General features: G+C 37.2%; 1 protein-coding gene across 4 annotated transcripts in view; it reads left to right on the top strand.

The window, feature by feature from the left end:
• The window catches only part of csmd3a (CUB and Sushi multiple domains 3a), a 237,373-nt gene that overhangs the window by 138,319 nt on the left and 82,583 nt on the right, over window positions 1–16,471 (top strand). For all 4 annotated transcript variants that reach the window (XM_026924403.3, XM_053228098.1, XM_053228099.1 and 1 more), the window contains exons 35-42: window positions 2,486–2,610; window positions 3,416–3,512; window positions 7,261–7,365; window positions 7,561–7,679; window positions 8,483–8,552; window positions 11,815–11,931; window positions 12,836–13,045; window positions 14,261–14,449. In XM_026924403.3, the coding sequence (XP_026780204.3) occupies window positions 2,486–2,610; window positions 3,416–3,512; window positions 7,261–7,365; window positions 7,561–7,679; window positions 8,483–8,552; window positions 11,815–11,931; window positions 12,836–13,045; window positions 14,261–14,449 (1,032 nt within the window). The remainder of the gene's footprint in view (window positions 1–2,485; window positions 2,611–3,415; window positions 3,513–7,260; window positions 7,366–7,560; window positions 7,680–8,482; window positions 8,553–11,814; window positions 11,932–12,835; window positions 13,046–14,260; window positions 14,450–16,471) is intronic.

Genomic DNA, 16,471 nt, shown 5'->3' with positions numbered 1-16,471 from the left:
ACCCTGTTAGATCATTATATCTTGTTTGCTATGAACAAACAGGTGAAGTTAAGCGTTTTGAAAGAGCAGAGTGGAAATGAAAGCCGTCTCCATGAAGCGATGCTGTATTCTGGAGACACGCCGGTGTTTCTCTCATAGTGCTGGTGGCTAATGATGACATTAAGGTGGCTGGAAGCCTTTCTGATTATCATGGGAACACACTGGAGCATGCACTTCACCGGTGGAATATAGATGCGCTGGAAACCGCAGTGCGCTGAATAATAGCATTGATTTGGCCATCTAAAAACAGCGACGGGGGAAAAAGGGAATTAAATAATGAGGCACTGCTAAGGGGATTGCTTTTTGTTGCTGACTTTCTTTTTTTTTTTTTTTTTTTTAGTCTCACAAGAGTTTCTTGTATATTTCCAGCCAAATGGTTCACAAATCCTGATCAGATTTAAATAAATAAATAAATAAATAAATAAACCCACAAATCATTGAATGTTTCAATCAACTGGTTATATCTGAATATTCTACAATGTGTCAAGTCTCTTTCTTTTTTATTTCATTTATTTAATTTCTGCCTCAGGATACTTTTTTTTTTTTCATAAATTTGCATAAAGCACTCAGATCTTCCTGATGGTGTGTAGATGCACAGGTGTGAGAGTAAATAAAAAGACAGAAGATACTGGAACGAGTACTAAAATCATCTTTTCTATTCTATGTTTCATTCTTCTTCAGTCCATGCTGACTTACCGTGTTTTAAGCAAAGAATAAAACACACCGTGTATCGTGCTGTTATAGGAAAATAATCAGCAACAGGGTGGCGTGATGAAGCGTAGGTAATTAACACAGAGGTTGATTATTTTCCTTTAACTGCACAACATCGTGTTTTATTCCTTGTATACCGCAGCAAATTGCCAAAGATTGCAATTTTTAATTGATTAAAGAATGACGTCATGTTTTTTAACCATTTTTAGTTACATTTGATGTTGTTGACTGTCCAAAAGAGAAGTATAGCAGTTATAAACAACTCCCTCACCAGCCTCTCTCTTTTTTTTCTCTCTCTTGAAGTTAATAAGACAAAATAAAAAATAAGCCTCTCATGTTCTTGACAATTGTATGAACAGAACGGTAATTGTATTATGCTTATTGTACTATGCTGTAGTGTAATTGCTAGCTTTGGTATCAGAACAATTTGCCATTAAATACGTAAAAAAAAATACAATACATAATTTGCAGAGCTGTACACACTCATTGTTTGCAGTTATACTGGATTTGAAAGGTTATGCAATTGCTCTTTATTGTACAATATTTTGCTTTTGTTCTGTTTTTTTTTTCCTGCTGAAATGAATTCTTCATGTCAAATGATATTTATCTTCCCAGTTATGCTTGCACTGTAATATCTTTGTGTTATTCAGCCCTCATTTAGAGTAGATTTTAGAGCAAGAAGTGTTCAGATGTGTAAATTAGCTCCCAGTGTAGTTAGCAATGATAATAAGATTTATTATGCCATTTTATACCTAGAGGTTTTATCACGACATAAATGGAAAACTATATAAATCTATATAAAATTGACATGTTCTTTAATAATACTAAAATTCTAATCATTGGCAAATCATCGTGCTGTAAGAAGAATAAAACAGTTCTGTATGTGCTGTTAGAGGAAAATGATCAGTGTCAAGGTAGTAACAACATGCCTCTAAGTGTTTTATTCCTTACAAAATCAACACTCCGAAAAGTCACTTGATTGAACTTTGAGTTTTAGTTTTTTAGAAGGTTTCCCGGCACACAAAAGGAGCAGGTGGAATCCATTCTAGGACGTGACTGAATAATAGAAAATGATGAATTCATAATGGGTTTTATGTAGATCAGTCCCAGGCTTTTAAAAAAGCCTCGAATTTACTCACATACTCCAAGACGGCAGAACTGAAGGATGAAAAAGTAGCTTTTGACTAATAGCAGGGCCAAAGTCACATTAATATCGGGGTATTTTTTTTCCAGCTCTTAGATATGCCGAGCTTTCAGCTGAGTTTTTTTATAGCCTGAGAGAGATTAGTCAGGGAGAGTGTTGAAGAAAACCTAGAGCAAGCAAATCCATAACCATCTGAGGGAAGATCCTTTCTAACTACTGGGTTAAGCTAAATAACTAAATATGACCTCTTAGTCTTTTTAATGCTCTGAGAAGGAAAATACACGTCAGACTGCAGTGGTGTCTGAGTACATTTTCTTCCTGAACATGAGTCAATCACTACTCTTGAGCTGCAATTCCATTGTTTTCTGAAAGTGTCAGACCGTTCCTCACTAAAGAGCCATTTAGTGTGCAGAACATCACGACGTTAAAGAAATCCATGTATCTGTACTTTTTGTACCCTGATTTTTCTCTTAATGTCACAACGATCCCTTAAATCTTGTAGTCTTGCTTTGCTTATTGTTGCTGTTTATGTTAAGTATTTAACTGGACTTTGTATCTGTGTGTGTGTGTGTGTGTGTGTGTGTGTGTCAGTGCCCTGTGGAGGTGTCCTAACAGCACGCAGAGGAACCATCCTGTCGCCTGGTTACCCGGAACCTTACGATAATCACCTCAACTGTGTCTGGAAGGTCTTTGTGCCAGAAGGAGCTGGAATTCAAGTAAGTAAGGAATAAAACACTCAGTGTCATGATGTTATAGGAAAATAATCAACGATGAGGTGGTGTGAAAAACCCCGACGTTTGATTCTTTTCCTATAACAACGCAATTATATACCACAGCACTTTTTCCAATGATTACGATATTTATTTATTAAACAGTGACATGAGGTATTGTTTATCCCTTTATAGTTGCATTGCGAAACAAGTTAGCTCCTGTTATCGCTTACGTTATAGCGGGAATAAACCTTCGTTCCTTCACTAGTGTCTCTTTTTTGTCATCTCACCAAGAAACCACAAACTCCTCCACCCTGAAGATGTCAGAAAACTTAAAGTTACAGCTTTACATCTGACTGTTCAAAGCGCTGACACTGGAGACTCCTTCCATCAGTGTTGCTGGATGTTACTATAGAAACGACTCCTACAACTAGACAATATGTTAGAATGAGCACATGAATATAAACATGTGATCTGCAGCTGAGCTACTGTCAGAGCCGCTGTTACAGAAAATGACCCTCTGACCAATCAGAATCGAGAATTTAAAAAAGCGCTGTTGTGTAAGACATAATATCATATTTTTGAACTCTGTATATCAGAAATAACAGATAAAATGGTAGCATCTATGAGTACTATGAGTAACTCCACATCATCACACCACCCTGTCACTGATTATTTTCCTATAACAGTACAACACGGAGTGTACACAATGTTTATGGCCAGGTTTATCATTATTAATGACTTACGGACGTGATATATAAAGAAAGTCTAGAAATCCATTCATAACATAATTAGAATTTTTCCTGTCTAGATCACAGTTGTAACGTTTTCCACGGAGCACAACTGGGATTCGCTGGATTTCTACGATGGTGTTGACAGTAACGCACCGAGACTTGGCAGCTACTCAGGTAGGACTATCGCCAAGATAGGTTGGCACAAATAGGACAGTCGATGAGATGCACTACAAAACCTAAAATTTCTCTCAGCCTGCTTTGAATGTGTGGTAAACATTCATTCCATATCCATAGCACTCAGAAATATAGAATATTTCATAGACATAGACGTTGTGTTTTTGTGCTATCTGCACCACTTTACAGTCACTCAGCCGCCTGGATGTGCAACAGTTCCTTTGTCTCAGCTGCTTTTCAACTCAAGAGGGGTTATCCAGAGGAGTTCTCTCGCACCATATGGCACTTAGCTTTCAAGAGATTTGTTTGTCATCCCAAGCACATCAATACTTGAGACGTCACAGTGCACGATGCATCAGTAGGTTCATAAGCAGCAGGGTAGTAATGCGAGCACAGGGAGAGGATTGTTGACAGGTTGACATTTAATCTGCTTCGGTAGCAATGCGAGATTAAAGAAACATTTGGTGAGAGATGGATGTAAGGACGTGGATGATGAAATGGCTCGCTGATGGAGTATGACTGAACCTTCATGTTGTGTTCGGGTCAGAATGATGGATTTTCTTATTTTTTAGTCAAATGAAACACTTTTGTGCTTTTGTGGTGAAGAAAAAAATATCTGAAATGAAAATGCTTTCCTCCTCGGGACAAAACAAAACTAGCAAGTTGCTCTCGGTCCACTTCCAAGCTAAGTCTAGCGGAGTAGCAAGTGATTCGACTCTGAGTCGACTCGTGAATCAGATATGCTGTGTATTTTGGGTTGTGGTGCTTCGCTGCAGATGCGCGCTGCTAAACTGAACCGTGAGGCACAACGTGAGCCAAAGCACAGAGCTGTAGAACCGTGTGTTCTGGAGATTAGGACAAACAAACCGAGAAAACAAATGCTGGATGTGACACACAAAATGTTTTAAACTAGTTATTTATATAATTATCTCTCTTAGCACCAGCTCCGTGATTTTTTGTTGTTGTTTATTGGTTTCTGTCTCTGTATTTCTGACCAATGACTGGTCAAACAACCGGTGTCATGCTGTAATAGGAAAATAATCAACAGTGGAGTGCTGTGATGAAGTGAACTTACTGGTTCCACCCTGCAGTTGATTATTTTCCTATAACAACATGTCTCATAGTGAGTTATTCCTCTAAGTGTACCACAGCAATTTGCCAACAATTACAATATTGTATTTTATCAATAATTTAATCATTATTATTATTATTATTTTATAGTTTATAGTTACAGGATGTAATATATTGTGGAACATCCGTTCTTGTTATCACTTACGTTATAGCAGCTATAAACATTCTCATTCTCTTACCAGCCTCTCGTTTTTTTCTCTCATGAGCTTGTCGTGAGAAACCACAAAGCGTTATCTTAAAGTTACTGCTGACACTGGAGACTCCTTCCAAAAATATTAAATAAACATCTCCTTACAACTTTTGTTAATCTGTTTATGTGCAGCATCCACTGTACAAGTCCCTGGGTAGGTTGTTACTACAGAAACGATAACATATTAGACTGAGCATATTAATTATTAATTATTAATATAAACCTGTTATTTGCATCAGAATGGAGAATTCAACAGCACTGGGGTATAATATGTAATAAATCACATAATATGTTCAGAGAGAGAAGCAAGTGATATGCAAGTGACAACCAAATTCATTTGTTTTAGTAAATGTCATGATCTTTGGAAACTGTTCATTTGATTATTTTTACAAAGCGTATTGACTTTACAGAATTTCTCGCTATGTGCGTAAGGCTTTCGTACTGTATATCGCCAGCGCTAATAATTGACGTGCAGTTTAAATAAAATGGCATTTTATTATCAGTACCAGTGAGTTCTCTCAGAGTAGACAAGAATATGTTTACCAATGTGCTCTCCTGCCTGTCGAGTAGTTAATACTTTCTTTATTGCTTTGATTAAAAATCATGTTTGTCTTCATAAATTGCCACAAGTCATAATTTTAGCTAGCGAACACAATTTCTCCTGACGGGCCGCGTGGGAATTCCTGAGAAATCCAAAATAAGTCTGCAGTGCTAATATTGTCCTTGTCAGGTTTATTTAATAAACTCGTCTGGCAAGAACGGGTTTTATATTGCATGCAAAACAGATTAAACTGAGAGCGAAAAGGAAAATAAAAGATCAGTAATATAACAGTAACTTGATGATCTCTTTTTCGGTCTGAGGGTCAGCGAGGCCTCGTTTTAGCCTTCAGGGTCTTCGGCTCCTGTTTCCTCCCATTTCCATCTCCCTTTATTCTCCTAAGAGAGGTTTTATACCTGTTCAGGATATTTTCTATAACTATTCATGACCTTCTGATGATTATGGACATTAAATTACACTTGCTTTTGAAATCTGTTCACAGGTGATGCTAATGTAGTTTTCTTTTCCCCTTCATGTTCGGTGTTAATGACTCTTTCAGTGGTGCATCAAAGCTGGGTCGCCATTTCCTTGCAGAAAACACGTCATATCCACGGATATTTCGGGTCTCGGCTAATTAATATACAGAGGAAACGCATTTCAGATGGAAAATATATGGATATGCAGAATACAAATGAACAGAAAATGTGTTAAACAAATATGAATACAGGTTCATATAGCAGACGTACTATTTCTTTGTTTCTTTGTTTCTTTCTTTTTTTCTTTTTTCCTTTCTTTTTTTTTTAGAAAAACCTGCCAGTAAGGTTCTCATGGTATCTCGTTGAGATTTGAAGTGTGCAACAAGGGACTAAAGATGCAACAAACAAATACATTTTTCACTTTCATGATATGAAGCTAGTGAGTGTGAGCGAGCGTCAGATATGAAGCGTGTAGCAGTGCTTTAAATTAGGCTAGTAGTTTATATTTTGGGAAAATATTATAGTTACGATTTACTATAAAATATAGTTACTATATTTTGGGAAACAGAACTAACTGAATTCATAAAAAAAACAAGTTGGTACAAATAAAAATAATAAATGTGAGCAGGATTCAAAACTTCTCAAAATTTACGAACTTTCCAGAAGCAGTGTTGAACGGTTTAGATTTCATTCAGGGAAAAAAAAAAAAGATTCCAGGTTAGGCCACACCTACTTCAGGTTTAATTCGAATACTGATACTGATACAGATTGTGTCATTGTGTTACACTCATCGTATGCAGTCAGCTCACACGTTGGCTCTCATTCATCACGCTGGATACGTATGAATTTTATTCGTAAATTGTTTCGCAGGTATTCATGAAATCTGGCATTCGTGAAATTCATTTCTGGCATTCAGTATTCAAAATTCAAGATTCAAGATTTCAAGCAATTTCCCCCTGGGATTAATAAAGTTCTTTGAATCTTGAATCTTGAATCTTTAATGAAAATCAAATGCACGTCACTTTTAGGAAGCGCTCTTTTACCGTTTAGTCATCATTTTGTCGTTTTCTGCTCATCTGCTGAGTTTTGTGGGCGTGGCTTAATGTATGTCAGCTGTGATAATTTACGGCTGGTTATCATCATAAGTTCGTACGAAGAAAATCAGTGAAAATTTTATAAAACTTTTTTTGTTTTGTTTTGTAATTTTTTTCAATGTAAATTTTTTTCATTTTGATTTATCCTGTAAAATCAGAAAAACTTTGTGTAGTTTTCATAACTGCGTTACTGCTGAGAGCTTTGACAGAATGGAGACATCTTAAGTGACTCGTGGCAACATCCTGTGAAGATCTCAAGGGCTCGTTTGCCGCAAGTTAACAATTTATTTGTGTTGTTTTGTGGCAAATCGTCTTTCAGGAATCACCATCCCACCGCTTCTGAACAGCACGTCCAACAACCTGTACCTCACGTTTCAGACGGACATGAGCGTTTCAGGAGCGGGATTTCACCTGGAGTACGCAGGTATGGCTTACACAAAGACTTAAACGCATAAGCAGATTCAGTTCTTTCTAATAATTCTCACATATGTCCATGGAATAATGTCAAGAATGACATCGCTGAATATGATTTCCTGAAAATTCTTTCAAAACAATGGCGTGATGTTTTACTCTTCAGTCTGCTTTACTGACAAGTGAAGAGAGTTTCCTGTGTCCTAAGCAATAGGTTTGGACTCCTGCCCAGAGCCTCAGACCCCCAACAATGGCATGAAAATTGGCGAGCGCTACATCGTCGGAGATGTCATTTCCTTCCAGTGTGATCAGGGATACACGCTGAAGGTAGGCACAAAATCCTTAAATCCACAGGCTTCTGTTTTTTCCCTACTTCTTAATGGATGTCCATGTTTATCCATGCCATAAATACTGCATTTATTTTGAAATTCACAACACATCTTCAGTTCTTACTGCATTTATTATTTGCAATTTCAAATACATACATACATATATACATTTAAAAACTAAACTTTAAAAAGGAAATTAAATAAAAACCTCTTTATGGGGAGCAACTTAAAGTTCTCACAAGTTCAAAGTTGTCATGTATGCTAAGGAGCTCACATAAATATATACCCCCCATCCCACCAGTATTATTTGAATATTGCGTATTTTACTTTCTAATTTTCTTATCATGATAATTGGAGAATAATGACTCAGAATTTTGAGAAATTTAAATTTTCTCACATAATGATAAACGTTTTTTTTTTATCTGTAGCCTCTTCCTTTGATTTGTTTGTTTCTTTTTTCTATAAAAATAACAATGGACTTTTTTTTACTCGTTCTATAAATTAGAAAGGCGTTTAAATTGAATCTAGTTTAGAAGAATGATTATGAGCTATTCCTGAAAAAAAAAAAACATTTAAGCCAGGAAATAATGGCATCATATAGCTGTTTATTCCTGAGAAGGAATTTTTCGTTTACTTGAAGTAGATCTTGAACGTAATTTGTCTTCTGTATGGTTCTTGTGTGTGCTTTATTACACATTCATTCCAAATCTTATTTTTTTTTTTACTTTTACTTCACACACTGATCCCTGTGTGTCTGTGTGAAACTCAAACTCCTTTCTGCTTTGTTCGATTTGTATGTAGGGAAGTGCGTATATAACGTGCATGCCAGGACCTGTCAGAAGATGGAACTATCCGGCACCTCTCTGTCTGGGTATGCTTCATTTTTACTTCTTCTTCTTCTTTTCAAGAACATTTCCTGTCTGGCTTCTCACAGCGTCTCACTTTGATACGCTATTATTACAGCTGTCTAAGCTCTAGAAGAAAGTCATGTCTTGTTTGCTTTATCTCATTTCTTTTATCAGTAGGGCTTTCTACACGTAACATCATGTTCTTTTACATCCTCTTCAGTCAGTGCTTGTTAATTTGAAAAGTGGGGCTTTTGTGCTCAAATCAATTAGCATCACATTCGCTTTGTCAAAATTTTACCTTTCCGTCTCTGAGTCACCTGCCATTGTTCGGTGCTGAGTCAGTGCCTCTAATGTTAAAATCAGAAAGAAGACTATCGCTGTTCTGCATAAAAACACAGTCTGTCAGATTTCTCATTTAGAATTGCTATTTATATTTTCTAAAAAAAGAAAGTGTACTGTATAAACCACAGTGCTGTTAGTAAGTGAGAACAGAAACTGACTTGTTTCACAACCATCAAATGTAACTATAAACGGATAAAAGGTAGTCTTGTTCTTTAATAAATAATAATTGCAAATAATTGTTGTGGTATAAGAGGCCAATGAGAATGAGAGCACTCTTCCTATAACATCAGGTGTTCCACAACACTAAATGTAACTATAAATGGATAAAAAAGGATGTTATTCTTTCATTTATAGAAAAAAAACCTAATTTTTGTAATAGTTGGGAAATTTCTGTGGTATAAGAAGAATAAAACATTTCAGAATGTGGTGTTTTGATGTGGTGGCATTCTCTCCACATCGTTATCCCACTCTGTCGTTGATTATTTTCCTGTACCAGCACAACACAGTGCTGAATTCCTTACATAAAACAGGTTACATTTTTTTTATTTTCTTACTATAATGTGAGGAATAAAACTCTTTAATGCTTGCAACACAGCAACGTGCAAACGATTAACTTTTTTCTTTGTTAAGGAAATTATGTTGTAACTTTTATCCTTTTATAGTTACATTTGCTAGACAATCCTCAACCTCACTTACGCTATAGCAGCTGTAAACAGTTGATCCCTCATTTCCCTTTCTTCTCTCAGAACCTTTTTATTGACTTTTGTTTATTTCTTTTATTCAACAAATGTATAAGAATCAACGCATTAATATTTTTCGGAGTCACTGTTACAGGAAATGAATCAACTTAACGAATCAGCAGTGGTGTGGTATAAAGAGATCCATCACATTACGTCTAGCAGAGAAATTGCACCTCTTTTTTTTTTTTTTTGAAGCCTACATGCCCAGCCATGAGAGTGAATTTCAGATTGATCCAGCGTAAACGCGCGGTTCAGTGTTCGGTATTGACGAATCAATTTGCCTGCATCACAAAATGGCCACAGCTAGAGTTCATTTTGTAGCCTCTTGTTACTAAAGCACACCGTAAGCACACAAACATCCACGTGAAATAGACTCCCACACTCAGACATGGATATTCACACCATCTGGAAGGACCGTGTGAAAGATAATCAGCCTCCGCAGCAGCGCTCTTTCGAAAATTCATTAAGGAAAACGTTATGTAACGTCAAGTTGATTGTTTCTCTGACCCTTGAAATGATGTTTTTCTTTCACACTTTGGAAATGCGCATTGTTAAACGTCATTAAACAGATGTTTACTGTAGGCGGACGGAGCACAGAGAGGGGTTTATATGTGCTAATGAATTCACTCTTTATCAGGCAAGAAATAATACGTTTAGGATCCTTTCTATCTTTCTTTCTTTCTTTCTTGCTCTCTTCCTCTCACTTCCTCTGACTTTTTTCTCCTTTCTCCTTCTCTCTTCCTCTCTCCTTCTCTTATTTCTCCTTCTCTCTTCCTCTCTCCTTCTCTTATTTCTTCTTTCTCTTTCTCTCTTTTCTCCTCTTCTCCTCCTCTCTCCATCTCACCTTTCTCCTTTTTTCTCCTTCTGTCCTCCTTTCTCCTTCTCTCATTTCTCCTTCTCTCCTTTTTCCTTTTGTGTCCTTTCTCCTTCTCTCCTCTCTCCTTGTCTCATTTCTCCTTCTCTCCTTCTCACCTTTCTCCTTTTTTCTCCTTTCTCCTTCTCTCATTTCTCCTTCTCTCCTTTTTCCTTTTGTGTCCTTTCTCCTTCTCTCCTCTCTCCTTGTCTCCTTTCTCTTTCTTCCTATTTTCACCTTTATCCTTCTCTCCCCCCTCTCCTCTCCTTTCTCCTTTTCTTCTTCATTCTTTTCTACTTCCTACTTTCTCCTTCTTAAAAGTAATACACAGTAATACAGAGTTAATAGAAATACACAGTAATACAGAGTCAATAGTAATACACAGTAATACAGAGTCAATAGTAATACACAGTAATACAGAGTTAATAGAAATACACAGTAATACAGAGTCAATAGAAATACAGAGTAATACAGAGTTAATAGAAATACACAGTAATACAGAGTTAATAGTAATACACAGTAATACAGAGTTAATAGTAATACACAGTAATACAGAGTTAATAGAAATACACAGTAATACAGAGTCAATAGTAATACACAGTAATACAGAGTCAATAGAAATACACAGTAATACAGAGTCAATAGTAATACACAGTAATACAGAGTCAATAGAAATACACAGTAATACAGAGTCAATAGTAATACACAGTAATACAGAGTCAATAGTAATACACAGTAATACAGAGTCAATAGAAATACACAGTAATACAGAGTCAATAGTAATACACAGTAATACAGAGTTAATAGAAATACACAGTAATACAGAGTCAATAGTAATACACAGTAATACAGAGTCAATAGTAATACACAGTAATACAGAGTTAATAGTAATACACAGTAATACAGAGTCAATAGTAATACACAGTAATACAGAGTTAATAGAAATACACAGTAATACAGAGTCAATAGTAATACACAGTAATACAGAGTCAATAGTAATACACAGTAATACAGAGTTAATAGTAATACACAGTAATACAGAGTTAATAGTAATACACAGTAATACAGAGTTAATAGAAATACAAAAAGCTACAGTTCTATTTCACGTCAACTCTGATGTATACTGCTAAAGACGATCCTTCTTTTTTCTTGTCGTTCACTGATTTGCAGCAGACAGTGACTGAGTCAGTGTGTTCCTTCAGTGTGTGATCAGTGCTAGTGCTCTGAGTCAGTGGAGGATACGCTGATCTCTGTAGAACCCTCAGACTTTCCCTCGTCCTGTAGATGTAATGTTTCCCTCTCTCTCTCCGTGTGTTGAGATGAGATCAGTACCGTGTGTTCTCTCCGTAGCTGAGTGCGGCGGCTCTCTCTCCGACATGACCGGGGTCATCCTGAGTCCCGGCTTTCCTGGAAATTACCCAAGCGGCCTCGATTGCACCTGGACAGTCCGACTCCCTGTTGGCTTCGGTTTGTGTCTCACAGCCTGAGATCCACTCAGAGCTCTGTGTCTGTCTCTCTACCACATTTATTATTCCTCCTCTCTCCTTCTCTCCTTTCTCTTTCTCTCCATTCTCCTTTTTTCTCCTTTCTCCTCCTCTCCTTTCTAATTCTCTCCTTTCTCCTTCCCTCCTACTCCTGTGTCTGTCTCTCTACCACATTTATTATTCCTCCTCTCTCCTTCTCTCCTTTCTAATTTTCTCCTACTCCCTCCTTCTCTCCTACTCCCTCCTTCTCTCCTTTCTCTTGCTCTCCATCCTCCTTTTTACTCCTTTCTCCTTCTCTCCTTTCTAATTCTCTCCTACTCCCTCCTTCTCTCCTTTCTCCTTCTCTCCATCCTCCTTTTTCTCCTTTCTAATTCTCTCCTTTCTCCTTCTTTCCTACTCTCTCCTTCTCTCATTTCTCCTTCTCTCCTTTCTTCCTCTCTCCTGCCTCCTTTCTAATTCTCTCCTTTCTCCTTCTCTCCTACTCGCTCCTTCTCTCCTACTCTCTCCTTCTCTCATTTCTCCTTATCTTTGTTTTCCTTCTCTTCTCCTTTCTCTTCTCTTCTTTCTCTTCTCCTGTCTCCTTCTCTCATTATTCTTTCTCTTCTCCTTTCTGTTTCTCTTCATCCTCCTTTTCTTCTTTCTCCTTGTTTTTTTCTAACAGACTTACAGCAGAATATAAAAGTTACAGATTTAAAACTTTTAAAAATACAAACTAATACATCTGACGGCTTTCTTTCTTTCTTTCTTTCTCTCTCTCTCTCTCTCTCACACACACACACACACACACACACCTTCCTATCCACTGGCTAACTATAAATAAGTGCTGCTGAATTGTCCTCCCTGGTATCATTTCATCTTCTGACATCGTCCTTCATTCTGTCCTTCAGGGATTCACGTGCAGTTCTTGAACTTCTCCACCGAGGCCGTACACGACTACCTGGAGGTTCGGAGCGGGAGTTCAGATTCAGGCACCGTGATTGACAGGTTCAGCGGCTCCGTCGTTCCCGAATCGTTTTTCAGCACCACCCACGAGACGAGCTTCATCTTCCACAGCGACTACTCGCAGAACAAAGCCGGCTTCCACATCGTCTACGACAGTAAGGGCCTGAAGGTTCTGAAGGTCACAGTTAAACGTAAAAGATTCGAAACTTCCGAATTTTCCCCGTGATTACATTCTTCAGTAGAGTTTATATATTGATTTATAATCTCAAAGCCCCTTGAAGGTTTTTGTGAACACCTCAATTTATGATATATATAGTCACTGAGATCACAGTTTGAAACTTTTTACGTGAGAAGGGATTTTGAAGTGCAGTGTGCAGTGTCTCTAAATTGATCATCATCCTGTTTTCAGAGGAGCTTGTTGTCGTTTTTAAAATTTAAATTGAATAAAATCCCCTGTCTCAGCATGAAACACCATCCTCAACCTTTAGCTCAGCAGGAAACATCCTGCCTTTTAAATGTGTCTTCTTTTATTGCCAGTGTGTTTCCAAAATGTGACATTTTTTAAAGGAAGAATTAAAAAAACATTCTGCAGTCTTCCACCTTGAAGTGTAAGCTAAATTTTAAAAGGGAAGCATTGATACAGTAACAGTGGGTATCGGTTAACAGCCTGAGGACCAGGCTTACTTACACAAACATCCCATACCAGGTGATATTATGTGACATTAGCCTGGTGTACAACAGACGACATAAAACGACAGCGATCTGGACGTATTTCACAATTATTGATGATTCTAAAATATCAAGCGGAGGATCTGCAGCATCTTCCTACAATACCTGATAAAACTTAAGTCTGAAGTTTTAAGCATCATACACTGGCTAGGCGAAAAAATGTCCACAGACAACTAGACAGCTATGTAAGTGAAAATATCTGCTCTTAGCCAGTATGTTGTTCTTGACACTCGCGGTATGTTGACGATTAGCCAGTATCAGTTGATAACAACAAACAACTCACGCTGCTGCACTGCAGTTTTACTCGATCCAAGCTAACTAATGTAGCTGGCTAACGTACTTCATATAAAATCATCTAGCTAACGTTTTACAGAACAAGTCTTTTCACCTAAGTGCATGAACACGCACGTGTAAATGAGGGAAACATAAACAGAGCTAAATAAAATGTTCGTGATATCCCTGACTTATTAATACTAAGCAGGTTACTCATTTTGGCACCAGTATCGGTATAAGAGTTGGGACTCGGACGTACTGGTTTTGAGACTCAGCTGTTTTGGTACTGAGACTCAGGTATAATTGTCTGGGTGATTTTGCACAGAGGTAATCAGGCACTGATTCCAACATTCCCGTTCACTCTCCAGCCTACGAGCTTCAGCGCTGCCCGGATCCGAGGCCCTTCCGAAATGGCCAGGTGATGGGCACAGATTTCAGCGTGGGCATGACCATCTGGTTCCAGTGTCAGCCGGGCTATACGCTTCTCGGCCAGGCCTCGCTCACCTGCCTGCACGGAGTCAGCAGGAACTGGAATCACCCTGTCCCTCGCTGCGAAGGTAACCAAAGCCCTCACTGGCCACTTGCCTGCTTTTTGGAAGTTCTGGAAGTCTTTCTGCTTTCTTGTATTTTTTTTTTCGATGTAATTACAGCCAGCTAAGCAGGAGAAGTCTTTTTGTGTGCCCTGTTGCCTGGAAACCCAATTAACTAGTGCAAAACTTGCAAAAGTGCAAAACTAATTTGGTAACACTTTCTATGAAGGCCATAATATATATATATATATATATATATATATATATATATATATATATATATATATATATATATAAAGGTATAAAGGCTAAATAGTATAAATATATAAAGGCTAAAAATCAGCGCTGGACAAATAAGGAGCCAGGATGAGCAGTTTATATATATATATATATATATATATATATATATATATATATATATATATATATATAAAATCTGCTCATCCTGGCTCCTTATTTGTCCAGCGCTGATTTTTAGCCTTTCACACTCATCAGTGAAGGCTGATGTCAGTCTCAGAGTATAAAAGGAAGATCAGATTGAGACTGTAGGTGGTCTGAATAGTGTTTGATGAAGCCACAGGTCAACACTATAAATATCATATAGTAGAGTCAGGAATATGAATGTCACTAACGTCTGCCTTTGAAATGTTAGAAGAATATAAAAAAACAGTATTTATTACTTTGGGTTAAAATTTGCAAGTATTGTTCTTTTTGGAGAATTAGGCCTCATTTCCCTAAAGACAGGCGCTACAGACATTTCTAAAGTCTGTTTATTTATTCTTTTCTGAGAATCTTCACTATTATCCCTGGCATATATCTGAGTAGAGGAGAGCGGACAATATTGTAACACGACATATTTGTTTTCTCTGAATGCCTGCATGCAAATGTGACTTAATTATGTGCATATACAAGTGTGTCACTTCTCCTTGGCCATTTAAAAAAAAAAAACAGCAGGATTTGTCTTTTCTTCCTGGAGATATTTGGGGAAAAAGAGACAAACTTTTATTATTTTTTTCCGATATAATTTTTCCTTATGTGTTGAAAAACTGAAATCTGTGCAGTTATAACTACACTAATTGGTAGCATAGTTTTCAGAGTTCAGACATGCTAATTCTGTTTGCCAAGTTGTAAGAAAGCACGAGTGTGACCTGCGGTACAGTTGGAGCAAACCTGCATCTTGTTTCAGAGGCTTCTCAGACTGATAACAGTAGCTAAATGTGCTCACACTAATTTCCATTCTCATAGGGATGGATTGTTCAAGCTGGTTGATGCACAGCTTATAAAGACTTTTTTTTTAAATTGTAGAATTATGGTTAAACCACAGTCCACAGTCCACAGTGACCATATACCATATGCCATGTACCGTATTAATCATGGTTGCTATGATATAGCAAAAAACGAAATGGGTAAAATGAAAACAAAACAAAAAAAATCATCATTCAATTACAATTCATCTTTAAATGGATGATCTTAAAAAGATATTACTGTGTGATGATGATGATGATGATGATGATGATAATGTAATAGACATTCAGTGATTTATTGTGTTTACTTATGATTTTCCAAGCCACCCTCAAATGTATATCAGACAGTGTGATGAATGTATAATGGTTTAATTATGAATTAATTTTTTCCTGCTGTACATATAAAGTTTTTTCAGTTGTGTTACGATTGTGCTGCTTTGCCGGTAAACCTGTAACACAAGACTTCTTTTCGTTTCAGTGAAAATGCACGGTACTCGCTCACGATATTGATAAACTTGCACTTGATAAGAGAAGCACACATGTTCACGCTGTTATGTAGAAACCATCGTAATTTAAACCAGAAACGTTACAGTTATGCTGACTCTCCCCTACTCGCTAAGTAAACATTCATTTTCTCAAGGACGACATCAGAAAATGCGAGCACTAGCGTTAAATTAGACCAGTTCAAGGCTTTGGAAAGGTGCAGGACAAAAAAAATGAGTGCATGTATTTATAAACACGGAGTAATGAGACATAATGAGATGGCTAACTAGGAACAGGTGCAGCTGATTCTGAGCACCGAAGT

Source organism: Pangasianodon hypophthalmus, chromosome 22 (genome assembly GCF_027358585.1).
Source record: "Pangasianodon hypophthalmus isolate fPanHyp1 chromosome 22, fPanHyp1.pri, whole genome shotgun sequence".
NCBI lineage: Eukaryota > Metazoa > Chordata > Actinopteri > Siluriformes > Pangasiidae > Pangasianodon > Pangasianodon hypophthalmus.
Note: the sequence above shows the minus strand (reverse complement) of the source record. Positions and strands in the feature narration are given on the sequence as shown.